At 31.7% G+C, this 18,435-nt stretch overlaps 5 protein-coding genes across 13 annotated transcripts; 2 read left to right on the top strand and 3 right to left on the bottom strand.

Moving 5' to 3' along the window:
• The first annotated feature begins 6 nt into the window (after window positions 1-6).
• On the top strand, window positions 7-10,150 carry LOC143147093 (intraflagellar transport protein 81 homolog). 7 transcript variants are annotated; one of them, XM_076312017.1, is made up of 19 exons: window positions 7-147; window positions 299-914; window positions 1,066-1,214; window positions 1,331-1,442; window positions 1,515-1,631; window positions 1,710-1,769; window positions 1,855-2,007; window positions 2,116-2,394; window positions 2,467-2,784; window positions 2,842-2,992; window positions 3,051-3,199; window positions 3,266-3,346; window positions 3,412-3,575; window positions 3,705-3,797; window positions 5,152-5,381; window positions 5,468-5,806; window positions 5,888-6,133; window positions 7,078-9,334; window positions 9,734-10,148. In XM_076312017.1, exons 2-15 carry the CDS (start codon window positions 810-812, stop codon window positions 5,165-5,167), a joined length of 1,947 nt encoding a protein of 648 aa, XP_076168132.1. In that variant the 5' UTR covers window positions 7-147; window positions 299-809; the 3' UTR covers window positions 5,168-5,381; window positions 5,468-5,806; window positions 5,888-6,133; window positions 7,078-9,334; window positions 9,734-10,148. The 7 variants fall into 7 exon arrangements, with proteins under 7 accessions (XP_076168132.1, XP_076168133.1, XP_076168131.1 ...); XM_076312018.1 differs by having other exon boundaries at window positions 5,468-6,065; XM_076312016.1 differs by having other exon boundaries at window positions 5,468-6,133.
• LOC143147097 (lysoplasmalogenase TMEM86A) lies at window positions 3,951-11,577 on the bottom strand. The gene is made up of 6 exons (XM_076312029.1): window positions 10,934-11,577; window positions 9,089-9,252; window positions 7,232-7,425; window positions 6,917-7,032; window positions 6,020-6,130; window positions 3,951-5,948 (listed from the first exon to the last, which is right to left on the bottom strand). Exons 1-6 carry the CDS (start codon window positions 10,952-10,954, stop codon window positions 5,829-5,831), a joined length of 726 nt encoding a protein of 241 aa, XP_076168144.1. The 5' UTR covers window positions 10,955-11,577; the 3' UTR covers window positions 3,951-5,828.
• Window positions 11,578-11,605: 28 nt separating this feature from the next.
• Csp1 (chemosensory protein 1) lies at window positions 11,606-13,922 on the bottom strand. The gene is made up of 3 exons (XM_076312032.1): window positions 13,856-13,922; window positions 12,129-12,393; window positions 11,606-11,909 (listed from the first exon to the last, which is right to left on the bottom strand). Exons 1-3 carry the CDS (start codon window positions 13,877-13,879, stop codon window positions 11,755-11,757), a joined length of 444 nt encoding a protein of 147 aa, XP_076168147.1. The 5' UTR covers window positions 13,880-13,922; the 3' UTR covers window positions 11,606-11,754.
• Window positions 13,923-13,947: 25 nt separating this feature from the next.
• Window positions 13,948-16,955, top strand: Stoml2 (stomatin like 2). Of its 2 annotated transcripts, none has more exons than XM_076312027.1 (8): window positions 13,948-14,102; window positions 14,692-14,885; window positions 14,971-15,087; window positions 15,261-15,408; window positions 15,473-15,721; window positions 15,791-15,946; window positions 16,008-16,252; window positions 16,329-16,955. In XM_076312027.1, the coding sequence occupies exons 2-8, from the start codon at window positions 14,823-14,825 to the stop codon at window positions 16,500-16,502; spliced, it is 1,152 nt and encodes a 383-aa protein (XP_076168142.1). In that variant the 5' UTR covers window positions 13,948-14,102; window positions 14,692-14,822; the 3' UTR covers window positions 16,503-16,955. The 2 variants fall into 2 exon arrangements, with proteins under 2 accessions (XP_076168142.1, XP_076168143.1); XM_076312028.1 differs by having other exon boundaries at window positions 13,958-14,108.
• Window positions 16,568-17,879, bottom strand: LOC143147098 (protein KRTCAP2 homolog). Of its 2 annotated transcripts, none has more exons than XM_076312030.1 (3): window positions 17,592-17,723; window positions 17,277-17,495; window positions 16,568-17,193 (listed from the first exon to the last, which is right to left on the bottom strand). In XM_076312030.1, exons 1-3 carry the CDS (start codon window positions 17,701-17,703, stop codon window positions 17,030-17,032), a joined length of 495 nt encoding a protein of 164 aa, XP_076168145.1. In that variant the 5' UTR covers window positions 17,704-17,723; the 3' UTR covers window positions 16,568-17,029. The 2 variants fall into 2 exon arrangements, with proteins under 2 accessions (XP_076168145.1, XP_076168146.1); XM_076312031.1 differs by having other exon boundaries at window positions 16,596-17,193; window positions 17,720-17,879.
• Window positions 17,880-18,435: the final 556 nt, after the last annotated feature.

Genomic DNA, 18,435 nt, shown 5'->3' with positions numbered 1-18,435 from the left:
CAATTTTCACGTATCAAATAAACCATTTATGTCGGAGCATTTATGGAGGATTTTTGAAGAATATATTTAAAGTTCCAGCGAGGCAGTGCGATCTAATTGTCTGCTAACGATGATCTTATGTCTCAGAAAAAGTTTCTTTTAATAAAGGTAATGATTATTCTTAAAGTTAAATTTATAATTTCATGTGCTTCTCATTCACCGTAAAGCTATTGGAGTATCCCGAGCGAAAAACCAACAAGACTTGCAGATCATTAGAATAGTCGTTAGAATAATAATTCAGTTACGACTTGTTTTCCAGATGTTGTCTTCAATAGACAGTGGTCGTATCTTGTAATAGCGTTTAATTATTATATGAAAATTTAATGTACGATTTAGATATACCCCATCGCTTAGAAATTTTTTGCGACGATTTGTAATTGATGTGCTGTAAGCGTATTGAAACGAACAAAGTACAAATTATGGTAAAATCGATACTGATATGCATACAAGGTGCATCAAATAATTACGCGAGTTCGAAATTAAATGACCTATCAAGGTTCTCCAATACTGGGCCGCGCTCGTCGCTCAATTTGCGAACAATTTTACTCGAATAATCAACATAGAAAATGCAAATATTTATTTCTAATATATTGCGCGTAAAATTTGCGTAATATACTTTTAAATGAGAAGCTCGTTCCAATCCGACGCGCGCATGACGTCGTCAGGACAACGAGTTGTGATAACACTGAGGCAGCATATTTATTCTATACTATAATAGTTTGATCGTTGTTCTATGGACCTCGAAGTAAAGAGCATATCGAGGCACGATCATGAAGGAAAACATGAAGTTCATCGTAACGGAAGTGAATAAGTTGTTGGGACGTAATTACAATATTATTTATTTCAATTCTCTTAGACCGGAGGAACTGTTGCAAGTAAGCGTCGCTCTATAACAACTCTAAATTTGTTTTCTTGGTCAACATTCTAATTGATAATATTTTGAAACTTTGAAGTAGATTAATTGGTACAAAGAAACGTTAATTGGTTCGTTTTGGAATTTTTTCTACTTGAAACTGTTTATTGCAGATATTAAGAGAGGTATTGATTAAGATACAGGATCAAAATGATGCCAATGTCGAGGCGAAAAATGAGACTCTCGAAGACACTGCTATTAATACTTTGTTTGCTCTTCGTGTACTTAATTATCAACCACAAACAGATCCCGCAAATTTTAGGTAAAATGGTTTTTTTTTGTTCTTGTTTTATTTTGTTTTAAATGAAACGATTATTTCAAATTGACTATTCTGATCGAGTCATTTTGATTAATTTTTATTTAATTTTATTTATACAGGCAAGGCCTCATTCGAGGTGATCCTGAGACGATCCATCCTATTTTGACATGGCTTTTATCCCATGTGGACACTGTTCGAAAAAGAGCTTATTTATCCCGCTTTCTAGTAAAGGTATATCTATATAGATACCTATTCCCCCTCTTAAACTCATTTACAGCGAGTGACTTTATTATCGTCAATTAGGTGGAGGTTCCTACCGAGTATTTGAGCGATCCGGAGGTCTCTTCTTTGTACGAACAGTATAACGCTTTAATCGATCGATTCAAAACTGCTCACAAGGAAAGGGAAATAGGGAAAAAGGTAAAAAGAAAAAAAGCCAAGCGTTCCCATTATTAATATATCATTGAGTTTATTCTCAGTCCGTTTTGTTAAATTTAGAATTTTGAGAACGCCAGTGAACTTACCGCTGACCTGAAAACGATGGAAAAAGAGAAAGAGGTGAGAAAGGATATCGGTAGTATGCAAATGCAAGCAAATCATTCGCTGCGCATATGTTTAACGCCTGCGTTAATTTAATTCGTAGGCGGTGACAATACGCATTGATAAAATGAAGGCGAAAGCGGAAGCGGGGACTCATTTATTGGACGCAGCACGAGCACTGCGTGTGGAGAGAGACAAAGAACGTGATCTCGCGTTGCAGGAAGAACAAGAGAAAGAATTCATATCCCGGCTACAGGTAGACGATTAGAAACATTCACGTTTCTTGAATATTTATCACTGATCCGAAGACAGATCACTGACCATCAACTACAATTTTATAATTGATTAGCTGATAATATTTTAGATTTCCCTCCAAAGATTGGAACGAGAGTTGGAAATTTTGAAAAGGGATGAGAGCGAGGTCACAGCGCAAACATTATTGCGACAGTTGTCTGAAGTGGTCACGGTTCAAACTATAATTACGAATGAAAAACAGCCGGCTGAATTGAACGCGAAAAAGGATCGTATGAAGGCTTTAATAGCAGTAAAGCAGTATTCATATTTAGGCCCCGAACAGATAACGATACTGAGAAACAAATTGGATGTCATAGCAAAGGACATTCAAGACTTGGTAGAACGCAAGGTAAGCTTTAATTTAATAGTACATATTTTTTTTTTTTGTGTATACTATTTGTAATTGATAGAATTTGTTTAGATTTCAAATAGCAATACCAACAAAATGGAACCGTTTCGGCAACAAGCAGCCGCTGTTGCCAACATTAAAAGAAACCTACTGGAACGATTAGAAAAAACGGAGAACTCTTTGCAAGAATTGCAAGCAAAATTGGAAGAAAAATGCGAGTTATCAAAAATGGCGGAAGAGAGTGCGGCACCCAAAGGAGATGAATTGAAAAAATATATTACTCGTTTAAAAACTAGGAGTGCACTTTATAAGCACTGTAAAGGTGAATTAGCATGGCTTAATGCAGAAAATAGTGTGCTCTATCGAACAACAGCTATTTTGGAAAATCAGGTATTTTTTTTTAATTGAATTTTTTAAATTATAGTTTAACTATAATTTTTTTTCTAGCTTAATCAATGCAATCAAACAAAAGAAATACTAAAAACAGCTAAAAAAAGCACTCTGGATGACTTTACAGAAGAAAATGCGTCCTCGATGAATCTTCAGATGTCACGAGATATTTCCGCTTTTCGAGCGAAATTGATTCCGTTAATAAATGGTATGAGCGGATAGTGTATCGTGATTAATAAACACTTAATAATCTAAATATATTATAGAAGTTCGAACGTTACGTGGAAAATCGCGGGAATTCGAACAGCAGCACGAAAAAGCTGAAAAAGCTCATAGTGATATAGAATCAAGTATGAATATATCGATTAGTAATCTACAGTCTCAGGTAGAAAGCCTAAAAGCAAAAATAAAAAAGGTAATTGACTATAGTTGTTATTATTAATTTATTCATTATATAATTCGATGTAAACTATGTTGCAAGGATATTGAAGAAAAGGAGAAATTAGAGAAACTTGTAAATAAAATGAGAACTATCGAGGAAAAAATAAAATGTGATACAGAGGTTTGTTAACTTTGATTTACAATTGATTTACTCGCATGTTGCATATAATATTACGTATTATGTAGAACCCCGACATTTCTGATCCTGGTAAAACAATAAAGGAAGAATTAAATGCTGCTATACGGTCAGAAGAAACCAAAATAAAAAATTTAATATTGGAGAAAGAACAGTTAAAGAAAACTAGTGTAATACATGAAAAGCAAGCACAAATGTGGAATGACATTTTATCGTGAGTAAAAGGAACGCAATGTACTTTTATAAATATATAAATATTTTACGACATAATTTATATATATTGCCCACAGAAGTATAGGATTTATATATATGTATGTATATTTTTTTTTCCATTATATTTTAGGCTTTTCAAGTGTAAGATAAAATATGCCGAAGAAAGCAAACAATCAAACGGTATTGTTGTACGACGAGGAGGTGCAGAAACCTTAGTTCTACAGTAACAATTATTATTTTCTGAAATATCTTAAGTAAAAACCTTATAAAACATCATTAATTTGTCTGGTATAACAAAATTTTAATAATATAAAAAATACAATTTAAATTTACATTTTCTTCTCACCAATGTAATTTCGAAATCATATTAAGAAATTAGGCAGCCACATATTTCATAACATTTACAGTGTTTTACGGTGAAGTACATATAGAAATATCATATTAACAAATAATTTTCAAAGAACAATCTTTCTGAAAGTTTTCTAGGGACTAGTAATTTTATATAACTCGAGAAAAGGAGATCGAAGAGTAGATTCTAAAATGTTTATATCACATATCTCTGAATATTTTATTTTCGAAATACATGTATCCTAAATGTGTTTCATTATTATGCTACACTTGCACACATAAATTGTTGTATTAAAATACTTAAAATATGTTTGTATACAATATGTGTACAAGAGCTGGATAAAAAGTAATCCCGATTACAAAATAATTACAGTAAATGCTAAAATTTTTATTAATAGGTTCAGAAAACCTTTTCATGCTTTAACATTTTTATTTGTATCGTAATTTTATTTTTATCCAGCTCTGCTTATTCGTGCTAACAAAATCAAGTTATTTTTGCAGTCCGAAAAAGATTAATTCAGTTAAATGATATGTCACTGAGATCTACACGTGTATTACATTCACCTAAAAATTGATCGCTACAATCACTAGATTCTAAAATACAAAATATATTTTCTAAAAGAAAACTACGAGTTTCCTTCAGATTGATACAAAAAATAGTTTCATTGAAAAAATAATATTACTTTTGTTCTTCGAGTCAGTGTTCCGCTTCGTGCATATCAAGACGATGCACAATAGATTAAATGCGTCGCTATTGTCTAATACCTATATAATTACTGGTAAATGCAATAATAAAATAATATAGTCAACCTGGTCTAAATAAATGTCATTTGTCTTAGAAATTGAACTATAAGAATCTTTATAAAATTGTTTAGACTGTTATTCTCTTTTAACATTGTGTAACACGAGAAAACAGCATCAAACATTTAGAGTTTTTACAATTTATGTCTTTCTATCTATATATATTCAACTAACATTCAGTTTCAGCTCTTAATATATGAAATACTTTATATTTCTTTTGCTACTGTACAAAAAGTACGATTTGGTTCGTAGTATTTTTGATGCATACACACGCCTCCCCCCCTCAATCACTCACTCACTCATTCATTCATATGCATATAATATGCGACTGATGTTTTTTCAAACATCGTTATTATTGTAATTGAAGAATGCATGAAAATACTGTTAACAGTTTAATTTGAAAGTCATGTTTTTTGTCTTTGTTTAAGAACCGATAGAATGTAATCACATTTGTCAATCCACTGAAAATCCAGCTTAATATGGAACGCTTCCTACGTAATTCGATTCAAAAACAAACACTCGTGTGACTTTCGCATATTCTTAAACATCGTAAAGCGCACGGTATTTAAAACGTGAAACATTTCTATGATTGGAAAACATCTTAATTACCATTGAATACTAATATAAAAGTATTTCTAAAATATTCACAGCATTTAAGGTATCTCTTTTCTTTATTTGACTCTGTCGTTCAACGTAAAAAAAAACTACTCTGTAAACAGTCATAAAGTTTGTCTTCCATAACAGGTACGACACAATGAATCATCGGATAGTTCGATACTCTTGCCTCAGAAAAGTGGCAGTGTCATGGCAGTTTTACCATTGCCATAAATCATTTGATTAAGTGTCATTGCAACTACTTAGAATGATAATTATGCTACGACAAACTGTATGGTTTCTAGTATAATACATAGCTCAAAATAATTAGAGAAACAATATATTCAATCGATACTATACAAACTAGATATTCAATATTAAATGGTAGTCTTTTCAATTCTGATACTTGATTAATTCTACGGATACAATGATTCTCTAATCATTTTGAGCGGTATAACATAGACCATTCAATTATTATTTACAAAATCGGTAAATAGAAGACTAAATATTCTCAACCCTTTACCTGGTTTGCGTCAATCCTATTATTGCTAACGTTGTTGTTATTTTTAGAGCCCACCGCGCTCAGCGCTATTCCCAATTGAGCCGCGTAATACGTCAGCATTATAGAGACCTGGAAAACCAATCCGATTAATTAATGATAAATTCGCTTTGGTGATTTACATACAACTTTGATCAGTATACTTGGGAGTAAGGCAACGGAGTGTGGAAATAGTGAAACCCGAGCAAGGTATCGGATACGAGAAAACATATGCTCCCGATGCAACTGCATAATTTAGTCCACGTCCATAATTCCTGGTGAAGAAATAATTAAACTTATTTAACAATTGCACGCACAGTCGAGCAATAATGACAAATTGAACTGTTGCTTTTACGTGTCAGTGTTTTCCAATCTCATCTTACAGACATGTTCAAATCTTCGAATTCACTTTTGTTCGAGCGCGAAGCGACAGGGTTCTTAACGGTACATCTGCTTTAATGCTTTCCGGGTGGTGTTCCCAAAGTTTTGTGCTCTCGATTAAATTTAGGACAATGTTGCTCATCGTACTACATTGTCGTATATTGTACGTGTATATCGATCGATATAAAAAATGGATATAATACAAAATTTATATGGCAGCAGAATCAGCACTCTGGAATGCGAAGCAAAGAAGTACATGTAGCGCGAAAATGTCCTCGAAGTTTCAATATCTTAAAAATGTTAATGTGGTGTCAAACTGACAATCATTCTAAATTGCCATTTATTTATAATATTACATCGCTTAATTTCTTCCCTCTTTCAGTGTGTTTAGCACGCTCCAAGAGCGAAGACAACACTCACCCGTGACCTTTGAACAAGTCAACCCCTGTCCTTTCATGCACCACACGTGGCCCTTTTGCCCCCTTAATTAAATCAGTGGATCATATTTACATGCAACAATAGAATGCTTCACCTGTTTCGGCTACTGTTTATTGTAAATAAAACGGAGGGTTCACGAAACGATCGAGTAACATATTTTTATAGGGGAATATTTTCAGAGATTGGAAAACACTATTCAAATAAGAAAACTATTTTTTCTCTCTCTCGAATATACTGCATACCCTATAAAATTGTACTCTTGAAATCGCTCTCCATGCCATGGTTGTCAATAACACGGTGTAAACTGGAACTCCGATGACCAAGATACCGTTCAGACCAGGCATCAAGGTGTATATGACTAAAATATAAAGTTATATTGCAATTAACTCACCTGTTTTTTCAGGTAACCAATAAATTCTCGGACAAGTGGAAACTTTAATCAATCTCGTGGTTTTTTGTTTTTGCAAGGATTATTTAATTATATTATTGAACACGATGCCTGAGAAGTCATTGGTGGCCTGAATAAGAGAAAAAGTATTCACTCGTATGAGCCTCACCTAGAGAACACATCGCGTATAGAATTGTGCCTAGCATTATGTTAAGTGGTATAAAACCAAATGCGCTGATGTACATTATCTGGGCGAGGGCAAACATACACATTCCAGGCGTGAAACAACTAGGCCAAACCAATAACGCATCTCCCATACAACTGAATATTAGTCCCGTCAATATTCGTCTGGAGAAGGTGTATCTGAAAGAAGTAGACGATTTCTTACGAGTGTCTGTTTTCGTTTACAGTCTCGCGGTGAAAATAGACAATGGTTTTGCTGGCTGAAACTATATAGAGGTTCTCATCGCACCCTTTGGTATTCGCAGGACATACTATTGTAGTACACTGTTACTTCTTTATACTATAACTGCTTCTTTTTACGTACTACTCAAAATTAATAGAGGGTTAACTAATTGAATACTAACACCGGAAATTATTACATGTATTCGGTATTTCCTTCATAGTATATATTTAGTTCACACTTCTTTTCTGTACAGAAACAATGGCCCTTGAATTCCTTCGAGCAGTGTAGTATAACTGAAACATCTACCGTGATTGCGTGAACTAGTTACTCTTCCGGGTATTAAGACCACATATTGGATGAAGTAACAGGGAATCGCAACAGTATCGGTACGAAGGGTACAAATATGAGAATGTTCAATCTAAACCAGCTCTGGTAAACGACTACACGGATTTATTTGCTGCATGAAAATGAGTATTTTGATTATATAATAAATTATAAAAATATTCGGGAGTAGACTATGAGTCAACGTGACACGAGTTCTTTTCGAAAAATTACCAATACCACTTACAAGGGTATCGTTTTCATCATAATGCACAAAGTCGGGCTATTTATTTAAAACAAATGGTACATATTGATTTCGTTTAAAAAACGATTAAAATTTTCGATAAATTTTTGAATAAATGTCCGATTTTAATAAAACTTTCGCTATATAATGCCCAGCTTTGATGGCACGAAACACAAGAGATACAAGAAAGTGACAGGAGCACAGAAGCGGCGAAGAAGTCTAGCTTACACTTACATTTTCAGGTGACTTTTTCGATCGTAACATTTTTGAACAAGTCTCAACTTTCAAAAACGATTGTTTTTTTGTTTTTTTTTATGTAATAAAAATACGTCGAACGATACCGTTCAACGTTATTCCGGTTGTTGGAACATAGCGAAATGAGAGCAATCGCTAGGAAACGTCACAAGGTCGACAAAGAAAGAGAGAGAGAGTGTGTGTGTGTGTAACGCTTTGCCTCGTAACAAATCGATCCTCTTCTCGTTCCAACGAAACTTGTTCGAAGGAACAAACGGTAATTACAATAGAATTCACGCGATCTGTGGAATGCGGAGATCGTTAAAGACTTGGCAGGGGGAAGGGGGAGTCTTCGAAACGTGCGTTGCCGATTAGAAAAATAAAAAAGCGACCTGAAAATAAGCGTGTAAGCGAGGCTAACATGATAATGGCTAGCTAGCACCTACAAATAGCCACGGAAATGTAACATAGGCTCGATTGACTCGTTTCTTCCGCTCCACTGAAAGTTTGCTCGTTAAAGGTGTCATCTGTAGCGCAAACGTAACACTCACATTGCGTCGTACGTGTTGGACAAAGTAAAGAGATGCAAATGCCGTTGATTTAACGTTGATTGATTTTCAGTTTGATTTTTAGCCAAAATTTGCGCATTTTTAGCGAAAATCAGTAAATTACTCGTATTATTTTTTGATACGTACAAAAGCGTATGATTTTCATTTTAATCGTGTTTTACAAATTGAATGACGCGTGCTTTGTTAGTCGAAAGATGCGAAAGAAAGGCGAAAACGAAAGGATCGGCGCATGCAAAATTCTGTCGCACTTACTCCTGCGATAAACTAATTCCGTGTAGGAGAACAAAGACGATAAGACTTATAATTGGCAAACACTTGAAACATGCCGTCAGCAGTGATGGCTGCTCGGCCAGTAATATAAAATATACGGACACGCTTTTAAAGAACGGGACTAGCTTTGGGCCGATACTTTTTAACTGCAACAGACAAAACGAGAAATTGGAATCGAGTCAGGGCTTGTTATGCGACTAACACTTCCTTTACCGAGACATTGATATGGTATGTGTTCGTTTGAATTTTATTCAACAGAGTACCTAGTACAATGATTAACATAAATACAAATGATTGCGGATGCATTTTTCAAAATATTCATTTCCAGTTTTACGAATGTCTCGATAAAAAAATGTGTTTAAAAAAAAGAACAAATTTTGTTAGGCAAAGGTCAGTTAGGGTACTGGAATAGGTAAAATCAATTGTTTGAATAAATACCAATGGATTATTTCAAATGTTATTTTGCGTTATATACATTTTTACTTACTTACATAATATGATGAATATTTGAAAAATGTAATTCTTTTGTTCATTTTTCACTGTTACAAAAAAGTAGACTTTAGTTAATAATTTTCCATATTAGAACAATGAAAATACAACTGAACAAAATAATTAATCAATTTTCAGAATTTTTATCTTGCTGGAAACAAAGGACTATGATTCAAAGGAAGAGGAAAATAAACAAATACAAGAGATAAGATATGAAATTATATTATCACAGTGTGAGAACAAAGAATGGTTTATTAATCATTGTTTTGTATTCTTGTGCAATCATAATATTGTTTTTCATTTAAAACCTATGAAAGATGTGTAATCAGATAAGAAAATATTTGTATGTGTATGCATGTTACTTTGCATTTAAGCAAATGGAATTAGATTGTATACACTATATAATCTATTTAGCCTTTATGAATACAAGATTGTGTTTAATATTTATGATATCAATAATGTACAATTACAGATTCAACAAGCTATAGTTATAAGAAAGTTGTGAAACAGCTTTTTAGAATTCTTTGTATAAGGAAAACAGAACATAAATAAATAATTGCTTTAATTTTTTTGAACTTCAAACTGTTGAATAATCTAGATCACATATGTGGTACTAAAAAGAAGTGATTCTCAAGGACTGATTTTATTACTTACGTCAAGAGAAAATACATTTCAATAAAACACTGTCTATACGTATAGTGTTGAATGGTCAATTAAACAATCATTAGAAGATTGCAGTAACTCAGTCAAGACAGTGAAGAGTATTCAATGGCATTCAATTATTACATCCATTAAACCAGAGTTAATGTAATTCATACTGACAGCAATCAATAATTTGTTCACCAGAGAATACATAGAATTTTAACTGTGTGAAAAAAAAATAGTTTCAATATTGCACTAAACTAAAATAATAACGGGTCGAATCGATATAAAAAACAACGAAATAAACGAATTTTTCACTTGATCATTTGCAACTGACACAATAAACGCATAAAAACGCGACCGGCAATCGCAATACTACCAACATTAGTTATTAATAGTCCGTAAACAAAAAGGAAAGTCAACAACGAGTATGCTGAACGAGAAAAAAGAAAGACAACAGTCATTCAAAACAAAGAAAACAGCTGTTTGACAGTAGACTTGCGTTTGTATTTTTTACTTTGAACGAACGAAAACAAAGAGAAAATCGTTTGACCCCTTTGTTATACGTACAAAGAAAAAGCAAGAGTGCACGGAAACTGTCACGACGCAAGTAACAATGAAAACATGTAAATGAAACAAGGGTAATTGAAATAATCGACGCGAGGGAGGCAATCGATGTGAAAAAATATTGCTCACCACTTGTGTAGGCGATGACATTTTAAATTAAACTGTTATTTTGGATCGAATAATAACACGCACCTACATGCACGATATTTTCCACTGCACTGTCAATTGCTACACAATTATCACAGTAGGCTGCTTCCCTTACGACTGCATTATTTCTCCCCGCGTGAACAACGCCGCTTCCTATTGGCTGATCCTCAGTGACCACTGATATCGACCAATTAAGGTAAACTACACTTGTTCGGTGTAAAAATTTAATTCTAATTGAATTAATATCTTTTCTTAAATTCTATTAAAAAACTCAGTAGATATTTGCTGATTTTCATCGAATTATCATATTTCAATCTGTATTTCGCGCCATTTCATATTCAATTACGTTATTGGGCTACGATCAGTTGCCTAGTTCGACTACCATGTTTCATGATTAAGATATAAAATGGAAGTACATCATTGTCACTATTTCGTCATACATTTTCCTTAGGAACAAGAAATATGTGTGAACGGATAGTAAACTAAATAAAGTATATTAAAATTCAGAAAATAAAAATCGGGAACTTTCTTCGTTATCTCCAATTGATCGAGAAGGCGCGAAACTCGATTGTAGTGTCTGAGAAGTTTTCACTTATGTTAGCTTATAATTGTATTTACGAAATATTGCATTAGGGTAATGAAATTTTACAAAAATTGGAAAATCAAATCGATTACTTGAATTATATTTAATAATAACTAATGATACAATACATCACTACACTGCTTCAAGGTAGTATAATATGGAATATTCATTTGTTTATATCGATTGAAAGACTTGTTAAAATTATTCAACCTCTACTTGTCTATGCTTCTTTCATAGACTTTAACATATATTCTACAAAAGCGGTCCATTTCTCTGGCTGATTTTTATTAAACCAGTCTGCAATTGTGTTAAAATTTTCTTTCTGCTTTTCGGTGCATTTCTTGCAATTTGTTGTAACTGCTTCAGGCAAGTTTTCTAAAACATGCATAACATAAAATTTATGAATAAATTTTAATCACGTAAATAAATAGTAAAATTGACAAGACGAAAAATATAAAAATCATTGTTATTATTTTGTCCATAGAAGGTTTATATATGGCGCATTTATGCATCTAGAGTCTCAACCTATACTGAATAGTGTGAAGTTAGTTCGATTTGTGGATCGATTTTGTTACATCGAAATTTGAAACTTACCTTTAAAGAATTTTGCATCCGCTGTTACGCAAGGTCCCGTATTCATGAAGCAGTTATAGTATTGTTCTCGCATACGATCGTTTTCTAATAGTGTGACAATATCGATATCATCGTATTTATCTGAATAAAATTCCTCAGCATACGTCCACGCCAGAAGAGAGAGCAATAGTAGCACAGAGTAGTAACGCATGACGTCAAATGTTACCAACCGCTTCTTTTCAAACGAACAAATAAGTCTCTTTTGTCTCAAACACCATGTAGGAAACTAGATATGGATTCGATGGATCAGAACATTTATATGTTTCACTTGGTACAAATATTACGTAAATATGCGCGTGATATCGTTTAAGAAACAAAAACAGTGTCTTGGATTACTAGTAATTATTTTAATGGAATGATGCGAAATAAATTAGAGAACATTAATACGTAATGATTTTCTCGTGAATTTTAAATTAAACTATATTTTTTTATTCCATTGAATCATACGTACAGTATGTATTCTAATCTATTCTTAAATATACGCTATTCTATTCTCCAGTTTCTTCGTTAAAATACCTGCATAAGAAATATCACGGAACATAAACTAACATTGTGATTAATGCTCAAACTGGATTTCTAGATCTTAAACTGCTTAATGAAATAGCTCTAACGAAGTTGTTTTAATCTTACATAACTAAGAATAAATGAATAATATAAACATACATAGAATAATAATAATACTTCGTTATTATTAATGTAGTGCATGATCGTTTTTGTTGTGTCAACAAAAGAATTCATTTTAAAATATATATTATGCTTATATTATACCTACTGTGCCTAATAACTGAACACATATTTCATACGAAGCGCATCAAATGATTCGTGCATTTAATGTTATCACTTGAAGCTGAAAAGTTAAGGAAATTACTTGAGTTGTTTGGAAAATTTCTGACTAAGAAAAAAATGTGACATAACATCAATGGATTTAGATATTATGTCTGTGATTACTATTTAATGATATGTTAAATGTTTTCCAAGAACGAAAAAAAAAATGTAGATCTGACGAGTTAAATGCAAATTGCATAGTGCATTGTACTAGAAAAAAAACTTCTATTGAAATCGAATAAACATTTATTGACAAAATGTGTTTAATTACATTTGTTACATTAAAACTATGTAAGTTATATTTTACTTTAAGATGTGTTATTTTATATTATTAAACGTATTAAAAAGTATCGCATAAAAAAGTAAAATATTAAACAATTTTGTAATATTAAAATAATGTTATCTGAATTGTATATATATAACCAATCTTGACTATATTTACAAATTTATGTTAATTGATTTTAGAGCTGAGGATAGAGTTATTAACATCTCGATGCAACTTCCAAATAAGACGCCCTCTTTTAATTCATGTTATGAATTTTCAAATTTAAAATAATATATATTGAATAAAATATAATAACAGTATTAGTGCACAAATTATCGTCAATCTTTTGACGATACAATCTTTTTAAAAATGTACTTGCTATTAAATTAGAAAGCTCCTTAAACATTTTCTTAGTCTGAGGTAACAAAAAGCGAGCGTATGAGTCCAATAGTGTTAAAAGTGAGCAAATGAAACCCTTGTTTAGTTCAAGTTATGAATCATTATTGTCCATTTTTTAGTTTATGTTATGAATTATTATTATGCTTCTTACGGCCCTTTCTAGCGTGCAATCGAGATTTTACTATACATATATACACACCATGCGTCCGCCACATATTTGCATATGTAGTTGGCAACCATTTAGTAGGTGGCGCTATAAATTTGGCTTCAATACACAAGATTTGGCTTTCATTCCAACTAGTGATGCCAGAAGCATTCTGACCTATCCAGCGCCGTATTAATTTCCTTCCCCATTACAAATTCTGATACATAAAGTACCACCATTACAAATTCTGATGTACAAGGCACATGTCCATACTTGGTGCTTTAAGGATTTAAAAAAGGAGGTGAATGTGAGGCTTTCTATGTCATTCAAGAAAAATTTGAAGTTCAATTTGCGGACAGATGGTTTGACTGAGTGACCATGGTTTACATTTGGAGACAGAATATTGCTCCATGATTCGTATAACGTAGAAAAGTATTGTAATGAAGAAAAATATCAACGAATTTTGTTTATGAAAAAACACATTTCAAGAATTAAAAAGAATTTTTTTAGAATGTTAACACGATTGCGCTTAAACGGTTAAACGAATTTCTATTATATTTGAATTTAAACCGTTAAATTTATTCCACATATTTACTTTTAATATCCCTTGCTTACTGTAAATTAGCTTGCATATTATTTATAGAGAAAACTTCGACATAAATTTTTAATTTCTCTTAGTTAATTTCTATAATATCTCACAGTAGACAAAATATTAAATGTAGTTAAGTAAGGGAAAAGAAGGTGTAACACGTTATACACATTTTGAAATATTTTTTACTTGTAATGTATTATAATAAGTTTTCACAAATCGGACTTCAAATTTTTTGAGAACGATAAAGAAAGCCTCATATTTGTCTTCTTTCTCATCTTTTCGAAACTGTCTGAACTAGGTTCAAGTGCTGGGGAAATTTAATATAACGCTATAGACGAGTTGTGTTTTATCGGTATCTGATTCCAACTAATCCAAGCTAACCTATACGTATTTTAACCATCAAAGAATCTTCATCTACTTGTCAGTGTGATGTTGTTACAAAGGTATAATTGCGGTTTTAAGCTGCTCATTCGCAATTTCGGAATTTTTAAGGTAACCATGATAGCTTTGAAAATAAGGTGAAAATAATCTTCGAAAAATATATATAATTTTAATATAATGAAAATTTTTTTCATAGCGCCAGCAAACCTTTCAATACAAACACGTTGTTCCTAAATTGGTGTCAGCACAACATGTTAGAAATAAATATATTACACCTATCAATACTATTATAATGTTTGTTCCACAGCAAGAGGTTTGTTACTTTTATGAGCATTACCAAACTTCTTTTTGTATACAGTCAAATATTTTTGTATACCTTGTCGATAATATTGTTTACTTCAATTCTAAAAATAATCTTGTAAAATTAATATATCGGTACTTAAGTTGTCAAAATACATTATAATAATTAGAAAAATATTTTTTCAGGCATGGATTGTTGAAAGAATGGGGAAGTTTCATAAAATATTAGATCCAGGATTAAATGTACTCATACCAATACTTGATCAAGTTAAATATGTTCAAAGTCTTAAGGAAATAACTATAGAGATACCACAACAAAGTGCAATTACTTCAGGTACATGTTATTGAACACATTTTCAAATTAAATACACTATTATTTCTGAAATTCTTACCTGCAGATAATGTAACATTAAACATTGATGGAGTATTATATTTAAAAATAAATGACCCATACTTAGCTTCGTATGGTGTTGAGGATCCAGAATTTGCTGTAATTCAATTAGCTCAAACTACAATGAGATCAGAATTAGGAAAAATTTCTTTGGACAAAGTATTCAGAGAAAGAGAAGGCCTTAATGTTTGTATGGTCGATAGTATAAATAAAGCAAGTGAAGTCTGGGGTATTTCTTGTCTTCGATATGAGATACGTAAGTCAAATTGTAATAACTCTTAAGAAAATGAACTATAAATATATTACCATTAAGTTATTATACTAGGTGACATAAAATTGCCACAAAGAGTACAGGAAGCAATGCAGATGCAAGTAGAAGCAGAACGCAAAAAGCGAGCTGCAATTTTAGAGTCAGAAGCTGTTAGGGAAGGAGAAATTAATCGTGCTGAAGGGAAACGTTTGGCACAGATTTTAGCATCAGGTAATTACTCTTTCGTATGCAGTTATTAACAAACAGTTTGTATGTACCTATCTTTTTGCAGAGGCTGCAAGACAAGAAGAAATAAATAAAGCTAGTGGTACAGCAATGGCTTTAGTGACTGTTGCAGAAGCACGTGCAAAAAGTTTAAAACTTGTAGCAGATGCTCTTAATTCAACAGATGAAAAAAATGCAGCAGCACTTAGTATAGCAGAACAGTATGTCAAAGCACTTAATCAATTGGCGAAAAGTACTAATACTTTAATATTACCCAGCAATGTAGGTGATGTGTCTTCTATAGTATCTCAAGTAAGAAATAAAAGATTTGTACATTTTATATGTAATATGTTATTTTCTATTGTATAAAACGATTTAATAATTGTAGGCAATGGCAATTTATAAACATGTCACAGATCAGACCAATTTTAGCAAGAGTCTAACAAAAGAAAATGTTCCACTTGGAATCAATGATCCAGACGAATGCTTTGAATATTTCAGCGATAAGGAAGAAGCAGAGAAATATAGAAATAGTCAAAAACGAGATCCTAAACTGTTGTAAACTATTTATGTATGATATAAATACATTAAAATTTTTCTTATTTACTTTCAATTATACTTGTACACACATATATAAGTGATATGAAAAATCATTAAGAATAGAGAAAAAGATAAATAATTATAAACTTTATTATAATTATATTTCTTATAATAATTATGAGAAATTATACAGAACCATGTGTTCTTTTTTACATGAGGAAAAAATGTAAACAGGAACGTTATGTAGTATGCATATAACCTGTTTCATATGAGATATATTTATATAAATTTCTTATTTTTTTTTAATATGTTTTGTATGGTATGTGTATACCTCTGTTTGTGTGTGTGTGTTGTGTGACGCGCGTTCATGATAAACTGTGCATAAGGACAAATGTAAGAATATAACTATGAATCTAAAGAATTTACTGAACTTCAATACCATATAAAAGTCTTTAATTTGAAATGGTCTTTCATTATTATCAAGACCTATCATTTCTTATTTTTTTCAAATACAATAGTATTTATAGTAAAAAATTAAATTGCATTCCCTCATTTCCTCTTCTTTGTATGTATTGATACTGGTACAGAATATGTTTCCTGTGAGATTCGATTGATATAATACAATGCAACTATAGAGAATAAAAAACAAGTTGTGGTTGCAACACGATGTACCAATCCTGATGCAATTAAGCTAACAATTAGTGAAAACATAACTGCAATAAAAAAAGATTCAGTTATAATTTTATATTTTATATGAATATCAGTAGAATAAATCAGTTGTTATTTAATAATAAACCTTCGGGAAATAATTTCTGTTGAAAAGATTTTCCAAATATTGTTGCTTCTAGATTTCCCATAGCTGTTAATACACATATAAATAATAAGGACCCAATATAGCCTCCTAATATAGTATAGAGTTGTGACGATGCCAGCCAAGTTTTGTAGATTTGCATTCCAGAGAATACAAGAACTGTCAGAATAGATGAGAGAACAAATGATACTCCGCTACTGACCGCTGGAAAATTATAAAAAAGAAATAGAAGTTGTTTTTTTTTTGACACAATTTAATTGTTGTTTGGATGAAAAATAACTGTAAATTGAAAACACCGACTAGAGTACACCACAGTCTGGTTATGACATACGCTATCAACTGTGAAATTTGGTATGTTATTTTTAATTACACATTGCCCGAAGAAGTTTCTTGCGTGTATCGATTTATACATTGCAAGTTGTACGTACGCATTTTGATAGAAAAACTTCTTTATTATCCCTCCAAGTCGAACGGGTATGTCGATCTTTCAATTTCTGTCACGGTGGCCGATGTTGTCACAACGTGTATTCGTACCAACATTGACAGTTGTACTTGTTAAATAAAAATGTTCCTTGGTGGATATAGTTCCTAAAACTAGTTTTGTTTAGTTATAAAACCACATACATATATTTTAAGGGTATGCAGTTTCTTTGATTTTACCTTGGTATTTAAACGCGTTAATTATAGATTTTAAATTTTAACTTCTTATAAATTGTATTAAGAGGACAAATAGAATGTTACATTATGTTTAAATTTCATTCGTTATAATTTTATAATTTATTATATAATTAAAAACTGATTTACTACATAAGAAACGTATAATATATGTTTGATGTAAAAGATATAAATATTATCTGTATTTAATCATTGATAGAATATACTCTAGATAGAATACATACAATACGGGGAATATGCGTGCGCAGACATTGGACCGTCATTATCGATTTAAACCTTATCTCGGAGACACCCTTTTCGATCGATATTTATATTACAAAAACTTATTCCCCTTATTATTTTTTCTTATTTATTATTAATGAAAAATTACACAGCACCATTTACAATCCAAATTAGTTCGTATCATTATGTGTATATAGCCCTTCAACTAAATTTCCATTATAAATATCATAAAAAATTATAAATAGAA

This window comes from Ptiloglossa arizonensis, chromosome 5 (genome assembly GCF_051014685.1).
Source record: "Ptiloglossa arizonensis isolate GNS036 chromosome 5, iyPtiAriz1_principal, whole genome shotgun sequence".
Taxonomy (NCBI): Eukaryota; Metazoa; Arthropoda; class Insecta; order Hymenoptera; family Colletidae; genus Ptiloglossa; species Ptiloglossa arizonensis.
Note: the sequence above shows the minus strand (reverse complement) of the source record. Positions and strands in the feature narration are given on the sequence as shown.